This window comes from Phoxinus phoxinus, assembly GCF_949152265.1.
Source record: "Phoxinus phoxinus genome assembly, chromosome: 2".
Classification (NCBI taxonomy): Eukaryota; Metazoa; Chordata; class Actinopteri; order Cypriniformes; family Leuciscidae; genus Phoxinus; species Phoxinus phoxinus.
Genome location: NC_136877.1, coordinates 37,896,578 through 37,919,228, shown reverse-complemented (window position 1 = coordinate 37,919,228; position 22,651 = coordinate 37,896,578). Strand labels below are relative to the sequence as shown.

At 40.7% G+C, this 22,651-nt stretch overlaps 1 protein-coding gene across 48 annotated transcripts in view; it reads left to right on the top strand.

Moving 5' to 3' along the window:
• The window catches only part of sox6 (SRY-box transcription factor 6), a 147,889-nt gene that overhangs the window by 69,129 nt on the left and 56,109 nt on the right, over positions 1 to 22,651 (top strand). For 44 of the 48 annotated variants that reach the window (XM_079596628.1, XM_079596612.1, XM_079596635.1 and 41 more), the window contains 3 exons: positions 6,620 to 6,709; positions 16,885 to 17,057; positions 18,867 to 18,935. In XM_079596628.1, coding sequence (XP_079452754.1) covers positions 6,620 to 6,709; positions 16,885 to 17,057; positions 18,867 to 18,935 — 332 coding nt within the window. The remainder of the gene's footprint in view (positions 1 to 6,619; positions 6,710 to 16,884; positions 17,058 to 18,866; positions 18,936 to 22,651) is intronic. The other 4 variants (XM_079596632.1, XM_079596616.1, XM_079596617.1 and 1 more) reach the window with 1 other exon arrangement.

Below are 22,651 nucleotides of genomic sequence, written 5' to 3'. Positions count from 1 at the left end.
GAACCATAATACCTCACTTGGGCTTCTTCTACTTTTCTTCTCTCTCTCTCTCTCTCTCTCTCTCTCTCTCTCTCTCTCTCTCTCTCTCTCTCTCTCTCTCTCTCTCTCCTCTCTCTCTCTCTCTCCTCTCTCTCTCCTCTCTCTCTCTCTCTCTCTCTCTCTCTCTCTCATCTCTCTCTCTCTCTCTCTCTCTCTCTCTCTCTCCATTTGAACTGGGAATGGTTCCTCGGCTTTCTCCATCATTAGATGGCGCGCTCAGAAGAAAGCCTGGGAAATTTATATCGTCATTGTCAGTTGATCATCGATTTGGTAATTCCCTGTTTTCCCTGAGGAGTGGGCCGCTCACATGCTGGACCGAAGGGGGAGGTCTGTCTCCTCCTTTCTCTGAGAGGAGATTCTGAGCACAATAGTGATGTTTTTCGAGGTTTATTGAGAGGAAGAGACATAATGTACTGTAGCTACAGTTCATTGAAAGTCAGATTAAGGATGCAGTGTTGGGTGGACAATTGACAATACTCAGCACAGGGACAATAGGGCAGCTGTAATGATACTGTGAAGTGGAGTGTTTCAGTAGAGAGTCTCTCTCTCTCTCTCTGTCTCTGTCTCTCTCTCATTTCTCAAGTGTAAGGATTGATTGGGGGAAGAGCAGCTTCCTGTGGAGGGGATTACAGTGGCGGTGTGAGACCTGGGGGTGATGGCAGATGTTCTGGCTGTCTGCCACAGGGCAGGACTTGTCGGGATGGGGGTACACCCTCTCCGCTCAGCACAACTGCTTCTTCAGGGGCATGACACAGCTTCATCTCACATACTGTACACAGCCGTGGAGGTCATTAATGACAGTAACTGATGTAGATTTCTACATAACTGCATTACGTTTATTTAGCTTGAATACTCTAAGGTTATTGCAATTGTAAAACTTTACAAAGTAAACTGTTGACTTGAGCACTATGTATTAATGTTAAAATCATAGTTTAAATCATATAATATGATATATTATACACTGCTGTTTGAAATATTTTTTTTATAGAAGTTTCTTATGCTAATCAAGGCTGTATTTATTTTATAAAAAAATACAGTAAAATTGTGAAATATTATTAAAAAAAATTGTTTTTAATAATATAATATAGTATGATGTAATTAAATATTGTATAATGGTTAAGTATGACATGTCAGTGCCAAATGCTACCTGTGTTTTACTTTTCCACTGTTATGGTTTTTGTTAGACATGCAATTTTGGCTCTGTGTTCCATGTGGTGAGGAAAACTGTTTACACTGAATCTTTGCTGAGATTTATGAGCACTGCTGCTCTTCCTTTTCATCTGTTTAAGACCATCGGCGTAATCTTGTCAGCTGATCTTTGCTGTAGGTGTCTTAATTGAGCTGCTTTGTGGAGAAGAGCAAGATTTCTCTGGCAGAAAACCGAGCTGGCGAGATCGGATCGTAGATGAGTGGTTAGATACGCAGGGGCCAGGTGTAGTTCATCCATTATGTCAAGGAATCAGTGGAAGGTTGTTACATCTCTTCAAATGCCCATTCCTGCACTGAGATCAGTAAGTCTCTCTGACTTTACAACTATAATGGCACTTTCATAGAGTAGGGGCTTTGGCTTTATCGGGCCAGAAAAAGGATTGTGACATGCTATTTATTCTGCCCGAGTGTGCTGCCTTCTAATCCTGGTGTTTTGACAGGGATGGTCTCCCGAGCGTCAACACACGCACTGAGACAAGTCTCTCTGTTTCTCTCTCTTCATTGTCTCTTCTTCTCGTCTCTTAGAATTAGTTCCCAGGAGGTTCTAGATCAGTGGGTCGTCCTCCAAGACCTCTCCCCAGTGCCCGTGCCATGTCATATCAGTGGGACGGGCAAGAGCCGAGAAAGCTGCTCTGGGTCCGTTGTGGCAGGGGCTAAGCCGTCTGTTGAGATGGGGGAACCTTGGGAAAATGCAAAAAGGATACCGATAAGGGCCATTGTTTTCATTCCAATCTCATCTGGGCTGAATTGGTTTCCCTTGAGCCACGCCACGCTTTATCCGAGAGGAGAGAGGGCATGAGGAGGGTCTTGTGGGATAACGACAATAAAGTCAGTGCTTGCTTTATTTATCTGCTCATTCTAGGCCTCTGACAGGCCTTTACAGACAAGTACAAGTCTTTTCCACACTTCCTCCTCAGTTTTCAGAGTCTATAAATGTCAGACTGTCTCTGAACTCTTTGTATTTTGAAATCCGAATGCAAATGTGGGAAGGAAATGTACCTTGTTCAATGAGCTGTGCTGCGTTTCTCATTTGAAGTAGCAGCAGTGCTGAGAGATGAATGGATGTGGCTGAAGCTTTGTTTGATTTTTCAAAATGAATGGTCCACTTTTGTTCCTTTACATCGGTAAAATGTTAGTATGACATTTAAGTATTATCCAGATGTTAAGCAGTGTTTCCATTGGCATTAGTGCTCTCTCCGGAGAAGATGGAATGCAACTTGGGAAATTGTGCAAAAAATATCCCCTTATTATTAATCCAAATTCCTTTCAAATGTTCTAGCTTTATAAGGGTACTTTGAAAAAAACCAGACGTCTGTCTCATTAACTGCTTGTTTTCCTAAAGTATCCTCGCATGAAAATGCAGAAAGAGCCATATAGTTTCAGACAGTTGTGGACAGGTTGCTTTTTGCATCATCCTCAAATGCTGGACATTCCTCACCTCGCTCAGGTAAAAATTTGTGGAGGACAGCTTTGGCACATTCCAGCTGTAATGTTGTGTGTGTGTTGTGTGTGTAGGAGTGAGGGAGCGGCCACTCTCAGGGGAGGCAGAGTGGAGCAGAATGGGAGCTGGCACCGCATTATCTCCAACAGTTGGTGCATTCCTTAATGATCAAGTGCTGGAGAAGCATCTGTGCACTGCTCCGTGTGTTGGTGTGTGTTTGTGTGTAAGACGCAGAGGAGGAATATGGGAAAAGTCTTCCCTAAAACCTTTTAACCCCCAGGACAGATCCATCCCGGCCCTGTGCCATAAAAGGAAGTTTCTCTGTTTCCAGTTCTTTTTTCCAGCCTAGAGGAAAGAATGCACTGCTATTTGTTATACATGTGTATATGTTGGTATGCGTGTCGTATGTATGCGGTTATTATCTGAGGGGAGGAGTGTTGTGACAGGAAGCGCTTTTATTCAAAAGACCTCAATCACAGACACATAAACACAGGGTCGAAGCATCTTATAAGGTCAAGGAAACAAACTGTGAGACCTGGATTGAGAAAGTCAGTAAAGTAGAAATAATGTTAGAATGACCCAAACGGAGATGTCCTGTTGTTCCCTCTGAAATAGAGGAAATGGAGAATCAAAGAAAATGTGACCTCCCCTTGATCTAACCTTGCCCTGTAATACAGCAGTGCCCATCACATGGACTCTCTCTCAGTCAAACATGTTTATGCCCACATAAAAAATCACTCATTTGATTTCTATTTACCAATATACCCAGATTTATGGAAGGTTGTTTAACAAAAAGAAGGTAATATTTTATTTTTCATTATACAATACCATTAAAAATTTGGGGCCAGTAATTTGTTATTATTATTATTAATAATAATTGAATTCAACAAGAATTTGTTAAATTGACCAGAAGTGAAAGTACAGACTTTTTATCATTGCTACAAAAAAATCTATTTTAAAAAAAAGCTGTTCTTTTGAACTTTCTGTTCATCAAAGAATACTGAAGAAAGTTTCTCAGTTTCTCAAAATATTAAACAGCACAACTGTTTTCAATATTGATAAGAAGAAATGGTAACTGAACACTAAATCAACATACAGTATTAGAATGATTTCTGAAAGATCATGTTTAACTGAAGACTGGGATAATTTCAGCTGTGCTATTTGCGTATTTTTGATCAAATAAATGCAGCCTTGGTAAGCATAAAAGATTCAAAAACATTTAAAAAAAAACTTAATTGCAGCAGCTTTTTTTAATCACAATTGCAACATTTTTCCAACAATTGCAACTTTCTCACAATTGCTAAATGATATCTCACAAAGTGATTTAAATGTCTCAGTATGACTTTATATCTCACATTGTGATTTTTCTGGTGGAACATGCCTACATATTTCAATGTTTTTTAAGTAGTGAATAAGATAACGCAGTGCTCATGATAATAGAGGCATAGCTGCAACATCAATTTTTATGGCATGAGATGAAGATCGCATCACACCACATTCATAAGTGTGATGATGTCACACATTGGGAATGTTCAATGGCCTGGAGTACCTCAAGATACTGTATGACTACAATACACGCAGACACAAAGCACACACAACAGAATAGCCAAAGTCATTCCCATTCTCATGAATTGTGCCCTTTTGTTTGGCAAAGTGTGTTCACAAATGATCCATTGTGTCCACGAGTGGTTTAACTATGGCTTACGGTGCCGGAGGGCTGCCAGCGGCGTGCAAGAATGTCTGCTTTAGCCCCGTGCCCTTTAGCCTTTCACACAGGGAACAAACTCTACTCTTCCTGTCCATGATGTCATCCAATGGCAACATGAGACCCGCAGCCCCTCTGTTCAGGGGTCATGGCCTGCAAAGAGCTCATCAGCTTGGATAAGGTAGAGATGTATTAATACTGTCTCTCACTTTAAACTGTGCCTGATGTTTGAGTCTGTTGAACACTTCACCTGATTCCTCTTCTTACTGTCCACTGCATTTGACTGGGTGTTTCTCTGTCCTGTGTGTGTGTGTGTGTGTGTGTGTGTGTGTGTGTGTGTGTGTGTGTGTGTGTGTGTGTGTGTGTGTGTGTGTGTGTGTGTGTGATTGTGCGGTGGGAACAGGCTGACCCAGGCTGTGAGCTTCAAGCTCTTGCTGGTGAGCAGTGTGTTCTTTATCAATGACCTCGGGGCCGCAGCTCTGCGGATTCCAGCCATTCCTCCTCCTGATTCATTGTCTGCCAGACAAATGTTAATTGTTTTCATCATTGCCGGCTGTGCGGGGCCAGTCAAGCGGGCCCATCTCACCCTGTCTACCTTCCCTTTTAATGTCTTTCTTTGTGCGGCGCCTTGTTCTTATCACTCTTTCAGCCTCTCTGGTTGACCTTCAGCAGACAAGGGGTCACGTCTCACATTATCTACATATTATATGCGTGTTCGTCTTTGTATTTCTCTCTGTATGTGCACGATTCAGAATTGAAGAAACTCCATACCTGGCCTTTGAATACAATTTTTTTCATAAAATTAGTACCTTTCATAAAAAAATATCTTTTTACACTCTGAGGTAGAAACAAATTCACCTTGACAGTTTCACAGAATGTAGTTGACCTAACTTGAAAATATTGCACCATAGCATTTCATCTACGTAGTTACCACCCACTGTGTTTATTCTTTTAGAATTAGAATTTTTTTCTGACCTCTAGACATCACACATAATACTCTTTATGAACTGAGCTGACACTTTTCTACTGTAATGCACTCAGCTACTGATCGCTATAGAATTTCACTTTATTATCACGGTCCAGCCATCAGAACAATTATCGTGTATCATGGCTGTCGAAAGCCAGGTGTGTGTAATATTCACTTTCCTGTGACATAGAAGGAATTTGTTTCTTTAATTTTGCTCAACACATTGTTTGAAGCCCCCCCCCCCCCCCCCACACACACACACACATTTTTCTTTCTTTCTTTCTTTCTCTTTGAGGCCTCTTTTTTTTTTCTATGAGCACACATATTTTTGTTGCTCAAGGTTTGTGGGTCATACCCAAAGCTATGGATTTGAGAGATTTTCAAGACACGCTGCAGTATTTAGATTTTCAGTGCAGTATTTCAATGCACACTTTACTGCATTCACCATATGAATGCCTCTTTACTGCAGTTGTCTGTGCTATAAGTAAGTTCACTCTTTCACTAACTGTGTTTGTGGTAATTCGATCTAATATGATTTGTAAGCATTTTAGATTTCTTTTTTTTTTTTTTAAATAGAGCAGTTCTTTTTAATTTGCATTTGTATTTATACCGTACCTGTGTTCATAGTTTAACCTTTTAACCTTAAAGGTAACCGCATGTAACTTTTTGACTGTACTAAAGCATAAAAATACAATATGTTTGCAGAGATTTAGGAAACATGCCAAGTTCACCTACTTGTTTCTCTTAAAAACAATGCTACAGCCAGTTATTTTACTTTAAAATATGTGTTCCGTGTCAGAATGTCTGTTTTTGTTTCGCCCACTGCAAATTTACCCAATAGTATTTCGACACCCTGGGTTGCCAGTTGGTGGAAAACACAGCGTATTGCAGCCATGGAAGCCAAGCAAACAAACTAGGTCAGAGATCGCAGATTCTACCCGACCTAAAATGTCTCGGCATAAAAAGCCATATATCTCATCGCCTTCCATTATCAATTTCGCTCGCTCCTGTTGCTTGTCCTCAATCTGGAAACCCGCGAGAGCGTCGAGTCTGAGGAGGAGTAAACGGGGGAAACATCCCTCTGCAATATTTTTAATTTGAACTGCAGTACCCTTTTCAAACCGCTAGCTGTCAATCTTACATACTGCACCTTTAAATCTACTATGCGAGAAGCATATAATACAGCCTGAAACTTAAATGGTTTTACCTCGTTTGTATATGCATTCAGTTTAATTCTGAGATGTCGCCTGTGTTTCAGAATCCTCCTGCATGGAGAAACTCCTTTCTAAAGACTGGAAAGAAAAGATGGAGCGACTCAACGCAGGCGAGCTGTTAGGAGAAATTAAAGGTAACGCCTACAAATGTGTTTCCATCAAATTAAGAAAGAATGGTGTGGTCCACGTGCCTGAATATGGCAGAAAAATATCAGAAAGCAACCTTTTCTGGTCACTCAGCATGACTGTTATATGAGTTCGATGTGCATTATGGCAGCTATATTTTGTTATTTATCTCCTGGAATGGAAATTAGACAGAATTCTGTGTATTCTGGTGAAATACACTTCTATAATGTTTGAACACGCATGCAAAGATGGGCTTGATCTAAACAGAGAAAAGGGGAGATGATTGCATGGGTGTATTTGTATTGGAAGATAGTGCGGCCCATACACTGTTTTTACCCACTGAAGGCGGGGTATGCTTTTTTATTTTTTATTTTATTCCATGAGCAGGTCTTAGCACTGGCTGTTACAGAGACGTGTTTATGTAGCAGGAGACGGCACTGCACCGGTTCTCTGATAACACACTAGTTCTGCCCGGCTCCAGCCACACACTCCTCCCTCACTATCTCGAACTCTCTTTCTCTTCCCTTTCTCTGGCACACTTGGTTTCGCCGTTCATTCCAGCCGACACCAATCTGCCCCATATCCTCAGAGCTTTACATTGACTCTTGATTTACAGTCATGTGTTTCAATAACAGCATTTTTTGTTGGGTGAGGTACAGGTGTCAAAACGGTTAGAATATCCTCTATGTTATAGCATCAGTATTTCAGGACGCTTTTAATGGAGAAGATGTTTAGGAGGCAGTTAATAGCTGGATTTAGATTGCAAGGGTAATAACATTGGAGAGAAGTGTTATTGTTTTTTGTTCCCTCGCTTAATGGTTCTCTTTTCCATCCCTGCACTGTTTAGAATTATGAAAAACGTTTGTCCTTGGTTTTAATTATTGGATTAGACCTACTCTCTGTTATGTGGGTGGAGGAGGGGTGGACGTGGGGGGAGAAGAGGGGGAAAAGAAACAGTCGCACATTCTAATAAGTGCATTCATTGGCAATAACCTTAATGAACCCCCAAATGTAAATCACATCTCAGTAAACCAGATTCATTGTACCTGTCCCTGTTATGTGGCACCGTAGATCAAAGTGCAGCAAAGAAAATGGCGAGGAAAGATTTAGCCTTTTGAAAGGAGATCTTTTTAAATTGCAGGGTATTTTTCTGTTGGATAAATGGCATTGGGTGAGGTCATGTTTAAAAGGTATAAACAGGTAGAAGGCGTTGATAATACCCCACCAGTGGCCTCCGTCGTGATTTCCAGCGAGGCTGCGGGCGACTGTAGAGAAACAGACAGAATTACTTTTCATATCATACCGGCAGCCTAAGGTTTCTAATTAGCCTGCCATTTCATATGACTGTAGACATTTCAAAGGCCTCCTTTGTGCTCCCCCTTACAAAATGTCTCTCTCTGCGTTTGAAGTCGGCCTGATGTAAATACGGGCAATTAAAAAGGAAGCTCAGGGTTGGAGACACACAAGGTCTGCTTAATTAATACACAAACAAAGGCACCAAGCTGGAAAAGAGAAAACACACACAACTTATGATTAAGATCTAAAGTGTTATGATAAATCAGAGAGCGCATTAATAGTCGGGTTAAAAAATCAATACAAAGGCCACGCGTTCCTCCAGCTCGAAATTAATGGAGGAGAGTGCTGGATAAAAGATGGCACGAGGATGAATAGGAGGCTGTTGCCTGTTTGGCCTTGCTGTCTTTGCTCTCATATCTGAACCGATGGCATTGTGCATTCTACCCACAATTCTTTGTGCTATTGTCATGGCACTACAAAGACCCGCCTTTGATCTTTATTCGATCAATAAATCGGCTGGGAATCACTGTCCTCGCCAAACTATGTTGGAACAAAATAAAGTTTCTCACTGCTTTTGAAATCTCCGCAGTTGTTCTTTAAAACCTTTACATATTTTCACCTTGTGAACCTGTCGAGACACTGCGCTGTGGTAAGAAAGAGTTTAGGAGGTGCAAAAAGTAACTGATTGCCTTGGGGAATGAAGAACAATGGTGGAGAGAGAGTGGAAAAAAGCTGAAACTCTGAGAACACTTAGACTGTTTTCTAAAACGCACTGACATGTTCGGACCTGCCCAACTCTGTTGCACAAAACAAGTAAACAAAGTCAAAATCCAGATCCTTTTTTTTTCAGTTTGGATGTTTCTTATATTTGAAGAAGTAGTTATTAAGCTCTGTTTATCTAAAAAAAAATCTAAATTATATCCGGTTATTTGATGCATGAGTTCGAGAGGAAGGCCAGAATTGTTTTTGAGTGTTCTTAATTGTTGCCAAATCCTATGTTTTCTTTAAGCCCCGTGTTGAAATCGGCACAGGGTTGAGGGGTAGCGGTAGCGGGTACAGGGCGTAAAAGAGTCAGCGGATCGCTTTTCACCCGCCGCCGCTGGAGCGCTGTGTTTGTTTTCATACCTGAGCTCAGCTGTCAATCAGGAGGAACGGTGAAGAGAGAGATGAGATCTGCAAAACAAAACCACAAAGCAGGAGAAGCAGGATGTCTGGAGGACATCCAAACCACAGCATTGCCTGTTTGATTGTTCGAGAGAGAGGGAGAGATATATGAACAAATACAGAGTAACACATCAGATATATGCCAGAGAGTTTTAATGACCAAATTTAATGCAAAGATGTGCTGCTGGTGCAATAAAGACATTGTATTAGAAGCTTTGATTCACTTCAGCTACATTTAATTTTTCATACAATTAAAGACATTGGCACCCCTGCGCCCCAGGTTCATTATTTGATGTGTTTCTAGGAAATGTTCTAGTGGAATTTTAATTTGGCTTTGTCTTTTTAATGGATTTCATTAGTCAACCAGAGCTCCGCAATTCTGCCGATGAGCCGTTTAGTTTCTTTCGCCTTGAACATTCAGATGTCCCTGACTGTTTAAAAATGCGACGAAACGACTGGAAGTCAAAATGTACTCGGAAGATCAGAGTATCCAAACGGAAACCCCCCCAAAAAGGACAGAAAATCAGAAATCTCAGCATTGTGTGACCGCGTGAAAGTGGTACTATAGCTGCTATGTGAAAAAAGGGGTCCCTCGCTCTTTACCTAATCAATTTCTGAGTGTCGTCTACATGGTTGTGAAGAGAAAGTCCTGTGGCTGGTAGATAAGTAGAAGCTTTTTAAGAGAGCGGCAGGGCTGAGTGTGATTTCGATGTGACTCTTACCTGGCTTAGGCGCTCTTGGACAGAGAGCGGACTGTGAGGGTACAGAGCGCCGATTGTTCCAGCAGCTGGATTTACTTTTAAAACATGATTATTCAATTTAACGTCCGCTTTATTCTTAATGGCTCCAATAAAGGCAGAGAACCCATGCTAGTGTAGATACAGTATGTGATGTGACACTCGGGGATAAGCATGTATATTTATTTCTATTTTTAATGCATTGCTATTCCATTTAAAAAATATGGTATACAACACAAAATAATTATTCATTAGATAGTAAGGAATAATAATAATTATTATTTTATTTTAAAAAAATAAAACTGTTTCATTCATTTTACGGTTTCGTTCAGTTTTGTAGGATTTAAATCATCCTAAGATAGAAACTATTTTATATTAATTGTTTGTATTAATTTATATATTTTATTTATATATGTGTCATATATTTGTATTGTATAAATTGATATTTTATATATTTCTTATAATAATATTAATTCTAAATATTAATATTCATTATTTTATGTAATTTAATTATTGTAGATTTATGTTGAGTTTGGAATATTTTATTGCACTTTAAGAAATTAATTAAAAAATAAATGTATAGTTTCTGTGATTTGAAACAAGTATGGTGAAGATAGTGGGGGGAGAATAGGACAGATAATTGTATTCAATATTAAGTGAACTTTTAACAAGGAGAGTGGTTAAAAATACAAAACAAATATGAGATTGATTGTACTAAAATAGTTTAATTGGTGCACATTTTTAGTTCTAGTCTATTACTAAAATAATTGAGCATCTTTTGAAGTGAGGAAAAACAAAGCGTACTGACAATTGATCTGTACCAGATTTGAAACCGTTTTAGGCATTGTTTCTGACCGAGAGAGGAAACCTTCTCCCCCTGAAATATTCCTTCATCTCCCTCATCCTCTAGTGGCACGCTCTGCATTTTTCTCTCCCTAACGCCTCAATAGTCAAACTGTTTGCCCTTATGTACCCAAGTGAAATATGAGCCACTGTAAATTATTATTCTTTGGGCCACATTTGCAAGATGAATGCGGGGAGAGCTGTGCTCCGTTTCTCTCTTAATGAATTGAGGAATTTAGCTTGTGGTGTTTGGCTGTAGAAAGGCACACCTTGTTTGCTGCCTCTCCTCGTATGGTGTTATTGAAAGTGCTTGTGAACAGGAGCGCGTTGAGGGGAAGACAGCCATCGAAGAAGCCCGACACACACACACACACACACACACACACACACACACACACACACACACACACACACACACACACGGTTCAGACCTGAGGAAAATCACTTCTCTGAACACTAAACCACAGGGCATGCATTTAAGCTTTCCTGCTAGGCAAATATTTTCATTTATTAGGAACATTCACAATGTCCCACACTGTTACAAGCTCTAGCTACAGTTGCTCAGAGGTGGTGAAACCCAATAATGCAATTATTCACAAATTAGAAACATCTTTGCGTGACGTGTGCCACTAGCAAACACAGGTTTAATTCTGTGTACTGCAGTGTTGGGAGAGCTAATGTTTATCAGAGGACGGGTCGCAGAGCTAATGTTCTGCTCACGGCCGTGTAATGCTGTTTAAGAGCTGGCAGGGCCATGCCCGGGTCGCTTTAGCGCATGTCACGCTGGATTTCCGACTACAGTAGAGTCTCCGGACTCTGTCTCCACTCCTCCCCAAACCCCGGGGTCCTAAGAGGATGTGCATTGCTACTACTAATGAAATCTTTATGCACAGGCACACAAGCACAGAGAACAAGCTAGGCCTTGAATGGTTGTTAGGTCTAATCAAGGTTTTTTATTCTCTCTAATGATAATAATAATAAAACAGGAAGAGGTCAAGGCATCTAAATGAGTGATGAATGGGCAATTTTAAACGTGTGTGTTCAAGGACAGTTTCATTCTCAGCGGTGACCTCGGCGTCGATAAACTCTGATAGGAGAAACATTAAAATGCACTGCATGAGCTCTCTGTCCCGCGTCTGTCTGTGTGTGTGTTATGTGGTCAGGTTGAGCTGTTATTTCGGTTGGACTCTTTAATGAAGAGGTTTGTGTGATGCTGAGGATGCTGGGAGAAGAGCGGGGCTCTTGCATTATCTTAATTACACTCGTGAGCATCGCTGCTGTCGTCATTAGATTATTAGTCTGCATTAAAGTGCCCCATGAACGTCAAGAACATGAAGTGTGTCTCTGTTTAAGAGCCACTCTGTTGACTTTTGGTGTCAATCAAGTGTTTTCGAGATGGGATGGGAAAAAATACAAATCCTCGTTGGGAGTGTGTAGTAAGATGTAATGGAGTGCATTTTAAGTAGTATTCATATTCTGCTATCACACATACAGTATGTAAATGAAAATATGTAGAATTACCCAGAACAGATTTAAATACTGTGCTTTGGTTGCTAAGAGCAAAATTGGTCGTAAAAAAAAATAACAATCAAAATATGACATTTTATTCCATATATAGATTATAGAAAAACTCTGAGGGGTTTTAGTTTGAAGTCTATGGGACTCTGTGGACATAGCTTCTGTGCAGGCTTGGCCGTACAGTACAGTACATGCTAAAATGCACAGCTAATTACATTTAAATGCTCACAGTACTGTATCCGGTTTGGCACTAGTATACATTGAGGACAAGACGTTCGCCCTCTTTTTATAGCCTGGACAAGAGCTGTAAATTTGCATTATGCAAAATTTAAATGCAGCATTGAAAGGTTTTTTGAGTTGATGATTTGGGCTGCCATATGCTTACATTTGCTAGCAGGTCCTGGTGCATGCTAGTTAATGAAGTTTTATTGGCAGGATCAGCAGGGTTTCGATCCTCGCATGGGGCAGAAGGCCAGGTGAAACAGCTGTTGGTCATACCGTCTCAATTCAGGAGGAAGTAAAACACATTTTATTAAAGCCATATTAGTCAATATGCTGCTTGTCATTCAACAGCACAAATGTGATTATAATTTTAATGTTTATAATGTTATTATTATTATCATTAAAAATATCATATTATATACTTGTGTATGTTATATTTGAAATATTTTTCTTTTAATTTCAGTTTATATTTAATAAATTATGTAATTATTAAGTGTAATTAATGTTATAATATAGTATTATATTATAATTTTTTTTATTAAATATTTATTTTAGGTATCAGTTAATTGTTTAATTGTTTGTGCTATTATGCAGTTGTTTACCATTGGGTATTGTTCTTTAGATGCAACAAGGTTCTACAGTCTTAATAGTGATTTAACCGTGCTCACTTTGAGCTCACTGACAAAACAATCAAATATATTTTTTAATTTCCTTTTTGTCATCTTGACATGAACTCTCTTATTTGGTATTGACATTGACAATAGAGACAGAGATTATTCATGTAAAAGAACCTTCAAAGTCCATATGGGGACCATACATCGCAGTCCTTGCATGTATCTATATATTGCTGGGCTAAAAATAACTTTTTTATTTTATTATTATTGGTTCAGATGAGAGAACATACCTTTTCACAGCCCCTTAGCTGCCAGCCATGTCAGGCACGCCAGCTATGCACAGCCCGCGTCCGAGCCCGGCCCGGGCACAATCGCTGCTTTTAGAGCCCTCTTAATTTACTTAGGATGGGCTTGCAGCATATGGGAGTATCCACAAAAGCCAACTGATGGAGAGACAAAGAAATTCCAGTATTCGGACATTAGGGGGAAAAAAAGTCATTCAAATTTAGTCATAATGGTTCAGCTGTCCCATCCAAAGGAAGAGAAGAGAATAGAGAGTTTTTCCCTCTTTCGCCCCCTTTCTTTTTTCCCCTCCTCTTTCTTCCTAGTGTGTGCCTGGATCTTTTATCTCTCTTATTCACTTGGGACTCTTCAAAGTAACAAGCTGCCCTCTCTTCCCTTGGTGCTGGACTTGGAACTCAAATTAGGGACTGCTTGATTAGAGGGGAAGGGGGGGTGGGGTTGGCCTGGGGTGGCAGAATGGCTGTTGGACAGAACAAATCGCACCCCTACAAAGTGTCTTTTATCTGGTGGCCCCTCTCTTTGACAGCTCCCTCTCTCGCTCATTCACTGCAGTCGCAGTTGTTTCTCTCCGGTATTCGAGTTGGACATTGTTGGAAATGCCATCCAATCTGGTTTGTGACAGTGAAGCGAGAGGAAGGTAAATGTTCTGTTGATGTCGCCTCTCTTGCATATTCTTGGCCATTCTTTCTTTTTTCCCCCTCAGCCAAAGGTCCTGAGTGGAATCTTATGTCCTCGTTGATGAATTAGACAAACCTAACCTTCTCTCATTATTTAAAATCTCCTGGCCAGACCCTGTCAAGCCAGAACGACAATGCAAGGAGACACCTTTACAAGAGCAGCCAGACTCACTGCCGTTAAGAGCAATGCAATATGCACCACTGCTCTCTTTGTCAGCACTCTGCAGACAGACACAGAGCGAGCTCCCCCCATGCTCCCCTGCCAATAAAAGTTTTATCTGCTTTTAAAATAAATCTATAATTCAATGCAGAAAGAACAGGATTTTCTATACCAAAACAGGAGTACCAAAATGATTCTCATGTAATTCTCCCAATTGAGTTTTATCCATACCAGTAAATAAATAAATGCATATATATATTCATGTATTCATTTGTTAATAATTTGAATAACTTTTATTTTTTAAATGTATTTATATAGTATTTATTCATGCTTTTTTTGTATTTATATACATACAGTATATACATGCATACTAGACTGTTATTAGACCAATATTTAACTGTATTATTTTTTATGTTAGATTATGTAATAATAGATTTTTTTTTTACACAATACCGTGTATAATATTGTTAAATATTAGCCTATTGTTTGCTGTTCAAGTGCACATCTTTCAAGACATTCAACTTTCCATTATCCACTGAGAAGTTGTCTGTTTTAGTCAGAAAACAATGAGGTAGGACCAGAACAGGGCAGAAATATGAGGAGGGAAAAAAGGGGGTGAGAGAGAAGCAGGAAGACATTTTGGTAGCGGGGTGGGGTGGTAGGGGTGAGCTCTGGACAATCGAGCCGGAGACGAAACAATGGAGCCTCTGTTAGTATGCTGCTGGTGTTTGTGCAGACCAGCACTCTGCATGCACAGAACCTGTGCTGGGTCCTCCACAATCTGCGGCCTCTCTGTAAAACTTGGCTACTGTAACAACACACATGCAAACGTTACCTATATATATATGTTTGAAAAATGATAATTATGGAATGTATCCTTATGGAAGTGTAGTCTTGACTGTTGTATTTCAGTACCGAGTGCAGCGGATTCTGTGATTGAAATGTGTGATTGAGTTGGAGGGTTGTCCAGAGAGCTCCTGAGTGGGCAGAATTGAGTCCAGATGTTTGCCCCTCAGTAGGATATGAGTCCTGTCCTCCCCCAGAGGCCCCTGAGATTCTCTGTAGGGAGGAGGGGCAAGTTATGCTATTTGACATCCAACAGCCCTTCTGACTTGGTGAAGTGTCTTTCCCTTCGTCCACTGAGAGATGCTCTGCCGCCCCCACCTCCTTCTGACTCTCTCTCTCCCCTTCTCTTTCTGAGCGTGCACGGGGGCAGATGTCAGTCCCGACAGCAGCAGCCGCTAAATACGGCCGTTCATGGCTCAAGCCAAAGGTTAATAAAATCGGTAGCAAATGTATCAATTTTACAGATAAGCCATTCACAACAAGTGTAGTCTGCTGAATAAAAAGTCAATTCAGACCCAAGTAAACCACATGCAGTAGCAGTGAATGGGCGCTTTTTAGGTATGTTTTTTGAGAGAGAGAATTGCAGCCTCTCTCCTTTATTGCTGCCGTGCAGGCCCGGCCAGTAAATTGCTCTGAATGGGGGCTGGAGGTTGACAGGCCCTATTAAGACAAACGGCCTTCCTCATCAGAGACATAAAATAAATCAGGTGTTTAGTCAAATTAAAATAGTTGAACTAGAGCGGGCCCCAGGGAGCCGCTTCAGAGAAACTCAAGACAGATGTGGCCAGGGGAGCACAGGAAGACACCCAGGAAAGAATTTAACACTGAGCTGGCTGCTAGCCAAGCCAATCGTACTGTTCTCATGCAGCAGCAGGTTAGCCTACTGTCCGGAGGCAGGATCACTTAGCATTGATTAGCTTAAGGTACAGCGCAGCCTCATGGGAGGACGTGCAGGAGGCATGCACATTTTCTGGTGTGATTATGCTTTGGGTAGAGACACGAGAGATAATGAGAGGATACAGAGGTGACGGTGACCCTGTTTGCGAGAGGCACGTCAGCTCCGAGGTGTTTGTGTCTACTCCTCCCTTAATGAGAATTGAGAGTAGTCATTACAATGCGACTGTCGCCAGCACGCACAGACACTTGCCCTGTATTGTCTGTCACTAATCTGCCACCTTCACTCGTTTTGTGACAGCTCCTCTTATTTAATAGGAACAATTCCATTCCTCACCCTCTCACAGAGAAGCCGCGATCACCACAAGTGGAAAGAGAGAGCGAGGGACTCGCGACCTTCGCACTTTTATTGAAGCCTTTCCGTTGTTAGACTTGGACTGTTTGGATGATACCATTCTCGGCTTTGAAGGAGCTAGAGTTTCCCTCCCGGACCGCCTTCTGTGGTCTTCAGGAATTCTCTTGACTGATACGTACTGTAACCGTTCGGATGCTCAGCATTTGCTGGCTCTGTCCTGCCCTCTCAAGAGACAGAGAGAGAGAGAGAGAAAAACTTGCTGATCCCATGAGCGTCTCGATTGTGGGGGCTTTTTATATCTCTGATGTGCAGATCAATTAACAAGGATCTGTTTTGCAGCACTTGCTTTGTTTGCTGTTCTGTCTCTAGGATAACTGACCTTTGCATTCATATAGAGACTATATTTAAGAGGTGAGGGACATCTGGCTGTTGTAACATGAGATGTAAACCTTTTCTTTTCACTGCTGGGAGAGTGTACAGGGTCATGGGGAGAAGACTTTGTTTCTGTTCTTGCTTTTGGTTTCTTTTGTTTGACTGCACGTGTTCTGTCGCAGGTACTCCAGAAAGTCTTGCAGAGAAGGAGCGACAGCTCTCCACCATGATCACACAGCTCATCAGCCTGCGAGAGCAGCTCCTGGCCGCCCATGATGAGCAGAAGAAACTGGCCGCCTCGCAGATGGAGAAACAACGTCAGCAAATGGAGCTGGCTCGCCAACAGCAAGAGCAGGTGAGAATGTGCAAACCAGGGTGGAGCGCAAAAGTCAGAATTCAATAAATCAGAATTAAAGTCTGTTCCTGAATCTGATTTTCATTTGAATTGAGGTAGCAAACAAGATGTAGAATTAATTTTTTTATTTGGAACGTATGATAGTAAATTGGAAATTATTTGAAAATTAAAGAAATTTGAAACTTCAAGTTTTAACTAAATAGCAACATTTGAATATCATCATATTTAATTCATCTTTTAACTTAACATTTTAATTCATGTTAGTGGACCTGTGTGGGAGAACTTCATTTCCCAGAATCCATTAACTGTTTTGAATTTTCAATTCAATTCAGTAAATTCCTCTTCCTATCATTTCAATTCAACTTCACGTGGGGTGATGCCAATTCAGTTATAATTCACAATCATTATTTAAAAGGAAGCTAATTCTCCTCAAAACTCTCTCTCACTGGCTTCATAATGTATATGTCCTATAAACCCAGTTGTTTTGTTTAAAGCTATCTAGTGAAGATATTATCAGCCATGCATCCCATATTCTTATTTTATAGCCTCATTTATCAGAAGAAGCATTTAAAACAAGATTACTCTTATTTGCTTTTAAATTGTTAATGAGTCCTTCTATTTAGCAATTTAATATTTTAATTTATTTTATGGCTTGATTTTTCCTTGATAAATCGAGCTCTGTGGTTGTGAGGATGGATGCACAAAGTAATGGTTATTGTACATAATTGATAAAATATGGAAGCACGTAAATTGGTAGGGAAATTGATCACTATTAATTCAAACTTTGCATGAGAAGCATGTGTAGCTCAATCAAATGAGGCGTACTGAAGGCATCAGCAGCTCATGAGCTCCGTTAATGTCGCACATGATACATCTCCATCTTCACAGTTTTTTTTATGGTGAAACCATATAATTGCTGTCAATTTATTATGCAGATGAATAGGTGCATATTAATGTGGTCTGCGTTTACCTGAAGCGGATACGCTCATTTCTGAATTCGTCCTATTAATGTCACCCGACTCTCCACATTAATATCCAACTTTATGAGAATTGTATCTTCATTGTATGCTCAGCTGATTTTAATTAACGGTTATTGCAGGAATTTACACTTTCGCAAATGTTCAAGAATGCATTCCTTTCCATTAATGACAAACAAAATGGAGGGAGAGGATAGAAAAGGGCTAGAGAGAAAGGGAGGGGGGGAGGGAGAGGGAGCCTGAAGTTAGGATGTCATTTAGCCATCCAGACACGACACAGTAATTAACTGTTGACACTAGTGAAGAAGCCAGCACAAATTAATCCTGACACATTTGCAGACGGGTGATATCTTACAGTGAACACTTTGTAATTATATTTGAAAATGAAAATTAAATGACACTTAAACCTAGGCTGTCAGGCTAACTGAGGAGGAGGAGGAACGGGGGAGTCTGCAGGGGCTGGGAGAGATGGAGAGAGAGGGAGGATGCAATGCGCTTAACGTCGAGAGCCCACCCTTGGGCAGACCCGACCACTCCTAGGTTGCATAAACATGCCAGTCTTTCACCCTGTGGCGCATCGCCCCGGCCAGGCCTGGAGCTGGGTATAATAAACATTAGCAGGCCTCTGATTACAGTCATTAGGGTCAATTGGTGAACGAGAGATGTTACCCACAAGCTCTGATTGCATATATTATCTGTCTGCATAAATACATGGTACAATAAATCCAGTTGCTCTCTCATAGACTGTGATAACGTGCACCCTTTAATGTTTTAGGCCAGGGTTAAAGGTTTCTGACGGCGTTCAGCTAAATGAATCACTTTGCTTTCGCAGATTGCCAGACAACAGCAGCAACTTCTGCAGCAACAGCACAAAATCAATCTCCTCCAGCAGCAGATCCAGGTCAGTGCTTGACTTTCAAGTCTTCATCTCCTCTTATGCGCTTCTGTCAAAAAACGTTACTTTGTTTTTAAAACTGTCATCAATCACGTTACAACTGTCACCAATCAGGATAATTGGCCAATGTTAATTCGGAAGGGGCTATAGATGGGTAGAATAATTATCACTCCCTAATTAATGAAGGAAGAGAAAAAAAATGAAATGAGAGAAAGCTTAATGACACCAAGTGGTGCCTGTTTGCATGTTTTGTGGAAAAGTGCCCTAAGGGTTTGAGACATGAAAGCCGGTGATAAATGCCTCTGAAATTACACCATCCCAGTGCGGTGACGTGGCGGCGGGTTTGGAAAAACAGCACAAGCGCTACTGTTAGCCCCGTTTCCCATTGTCCAATATTGGAGAAAATCACTTTGCGTGAATTTGCTTGAACTCCGTTGCGGCCGACAATCCTGTAAACATACCGAGTTGACACGTAAATTGCACAAACCTTGCCTTTTGCAAATATTTGCTGCTTGCTTTAAGTTAGTTTGAGTGATCTTTTGAAGGTCTCTCTTTATAAGAAGTGTGCTTCAAGAATGGGCTCATTGAAAGTTTGCTTTTTGCTTAAAAATAATTGAATTGGATTAGTTGCAAAGTACACACTGCGGTCACCCAAATCCGTTTTCTCGCCACAAAGTGGATTGCACTTTTTCCCCCCTCCGTCAAGCAATTATGTGAAATGAAACAAAATGGGAGAGGGAGAATAAAAAGAATGCTTACAAGAGTGCCATAAATAAATGTGACGTGTATGCGAAGAAAGAAGGGGGAAAGATGCAGCAGAAGAATGAGTATGCCTTTGTGTGCGTGTGTGAGAGGGCTGTTGGTTTGTGTGGTATGTGGTGCTTCATCAAGCAAGGTTAGCAGACCACCCAGTCAGAGACATGGACGTACACAAGCTGGTCAGTGGCAGTGGTCAAGGTCTTTACACACACCATACACACATAAAAGCCAAGGGCAGTGAGAACAGCCCATGCCTGGAGATACTTTCTTCCTCTTATTTTTTTTTTTATTGGAGACAGGTACAACATTCCCCACTCCTCCTGTCTCTCCTAGATTCACACCCAATTCACCATGATGTCAGCTGGTCTTCTCTCACATTTTTCATCACTTTCTACACACTTATTTCATTCTTTACCTCTCAGTCCTCACTTTTCACTCTCTATTTCACGTCTCATATCTTCCTGTGCATTTGACATATACTTCAAAGCCCGTAAGCTTGAGGCCCTCTGAATGGAATCCAGGAGGTTTTCTTCTCAACGCTGTACCATTCATTGTGAGGTTAACCATCTGCCTTTCTTACTTTCTCTGCTCAGATGTGTCAGGTAAAAACAAACCACTGTCTTATTTACACAGCCCGAAGCACGACAGATTTATAGCTCGGCAGTAAAACGTAAAACCTCTGTCAAGTGAAATGCTCTTCTCAAGAGAAAGACCCAATCTGTTAAAGGCTTGTGCCGTTGAAGAGCCCACAGAACTAGCCACTGTGCTACTAACGCCTGTTATGCGCACTCCACAGCGCCATGTGTGTGAGAATCAGCACTCTTCACTTTCCAGTAGACAGGCCCCTACATGCTTACTGTGTGTTCAGACGGTAGCAGTGGAGTAAGAGTTTGTGTGAACAGTTTAATTACCTTTTCGAGTGGAAACTAGCGACAGAGCCCATCCTAAACAGCTGGGCTACACTATATTGTCATTCCTGCAGCGCACTGAAGAGTAGCTAACATAAGTAGCTATGTTAACATAACTTTTTTGGCAGCATGACATGAGCTAAGCGGTCAAAATATTATAGCTCTTACTCTAACAAGATAGTCTTTACAAAAAATAGAGATACAGAATAATAGTTTACTGTCACATTTTATTGTGCGCGTGCACCACCTTTCAAAAGATTAGGGTCTTTCTAAAAAAAAAAAAAACAACAACAACAACATTAAATTGATCAAAAGTGACAGTAAAGTTACAAGTGATATATATTTCAAATTATTTTGCGTTTTCTATTCATGAAAAAAAAAAAACACTGTTTCCACAACTGTTTTCATCCTTGATAATACTAAGAAATGCTTATTGAGAACCAAATCAGCATATGAGAATGATTTCTGAAGGATCATGCAACACTGAAGACTGGAGTAATGGCTGCTTAAAAAAGTTAAGGAATACATTTTAAATATATATATTAAAATAGAAAAAAAAATAGAAAACAGATGTTTTAAATTGTATTAATATTTCAGAATATTACTTTTTTTGTGCTGTATTTTTGATCAAATAAATGCATCCTTGGTGAGCTTAAGAGACGTTTTTAATGTATCACAGTTTTCAAGCACAAAACGAAAGTAAAGTACACAAACATCTAGGCCTGTCTAAGTCTAGGCCTGGTCCTCTCTTCGTCCATCACCTCCTGGAGCTCCTCTGTGAGAAACTCGAGGCTGGTGAGGCTCATTAGCACTCGCGCCACCGACCTCGCTCCGTTCCCACAGCTCTCGGCCCAACCCTGCTTGCCACAATGTCGTGCACACGTTTATTAGATCCATGTCATACAGTGTGATTTGTAATGATCTTAATGGTCTGTAGCATGCATCAAACACAAGAGACAGTCTCTATCTGCTGCTGTTACACTGGGTTCTAATCACAAATTTTAAGGCCAGAACACGACCAGAAACAGACACCAAGAAAGTCAGGCTTAGGACCTGTATCTTATTATGCTTTTTATCTTCTCTGACTTTGTTTTCATATATCATTACCATTGCCTCCCTTTGTGACCCATTTAACTTCCGTCTCTAGAGGCCATGGCTTGTCGTAAAGAAGAAGAAGGGAAGGTCGTAAGACAAGAGTGCGATGCGATGGGAAGCGAGATGAGGAGGCTTGCTAATGCAGTTCTTTGGCACTCTGTTTTCATTAGAGCTAGCTCTACAAAAAAATGCCCAGTGCTCTTAATATACAACAGCTTTTGAGTTAATTAGTACTCCAAACAAGCTCTTCAGCCTTCATGTAGAAGACGTAAAAGTTGAGTGGTAAAACAGCATGCAAGGATTGGGTTTCCCCGCTGTTAGCATGGAGCGTGTGCATGGTTTAAAGAGCCAGTCTCCCCATCAAAGCGCTACTGTTTTGGCTCACATGTTAAGCGGCGCTTTAGACCTTTATTGCTGATGTAACTGATCACATCACTGGATTCTGTAAACGGGACTGAACGGGGTCCAAATAAAACCATCAGGCATGTAACAGAATACAGCACTGGCTCGGAAAACCAGTTCTGGTTTTCTCCAGAGTTGTTTGGCACTGTCCGTTGCCCAAATCAAACCACTTTTAAATTGCCCTTCTCTCTGTTTCATTCTTTCACATTTTGTACAATGAGCTCCGAGAGATGGAGAGATTGAGACTTTGTCTTTTCAGGAATTACAATGTCACTTGTTTTAAAGATAACAGATGTTTAGATTACAGCGTTAGAGGCTTATCAGAACTTCAAGCTCAAGGTTTTACTTTCTTATTTATTTCTTCAGCCAAAAGCCTCTTGTTGAGAAATTTCATATGGCAACTAATTCCGTCCAGGGACCGGATTACTGTTATGTGACTGAAGCACAAACTTAAAAGCACCATCAGAGATTGAAGGAGAGGCTTAGGAACAATTAAAAACAAATGTCGAAGTAAATCTTGATCTGAAAGAGAAAATGTGTTACTTATGTAAGACAAGT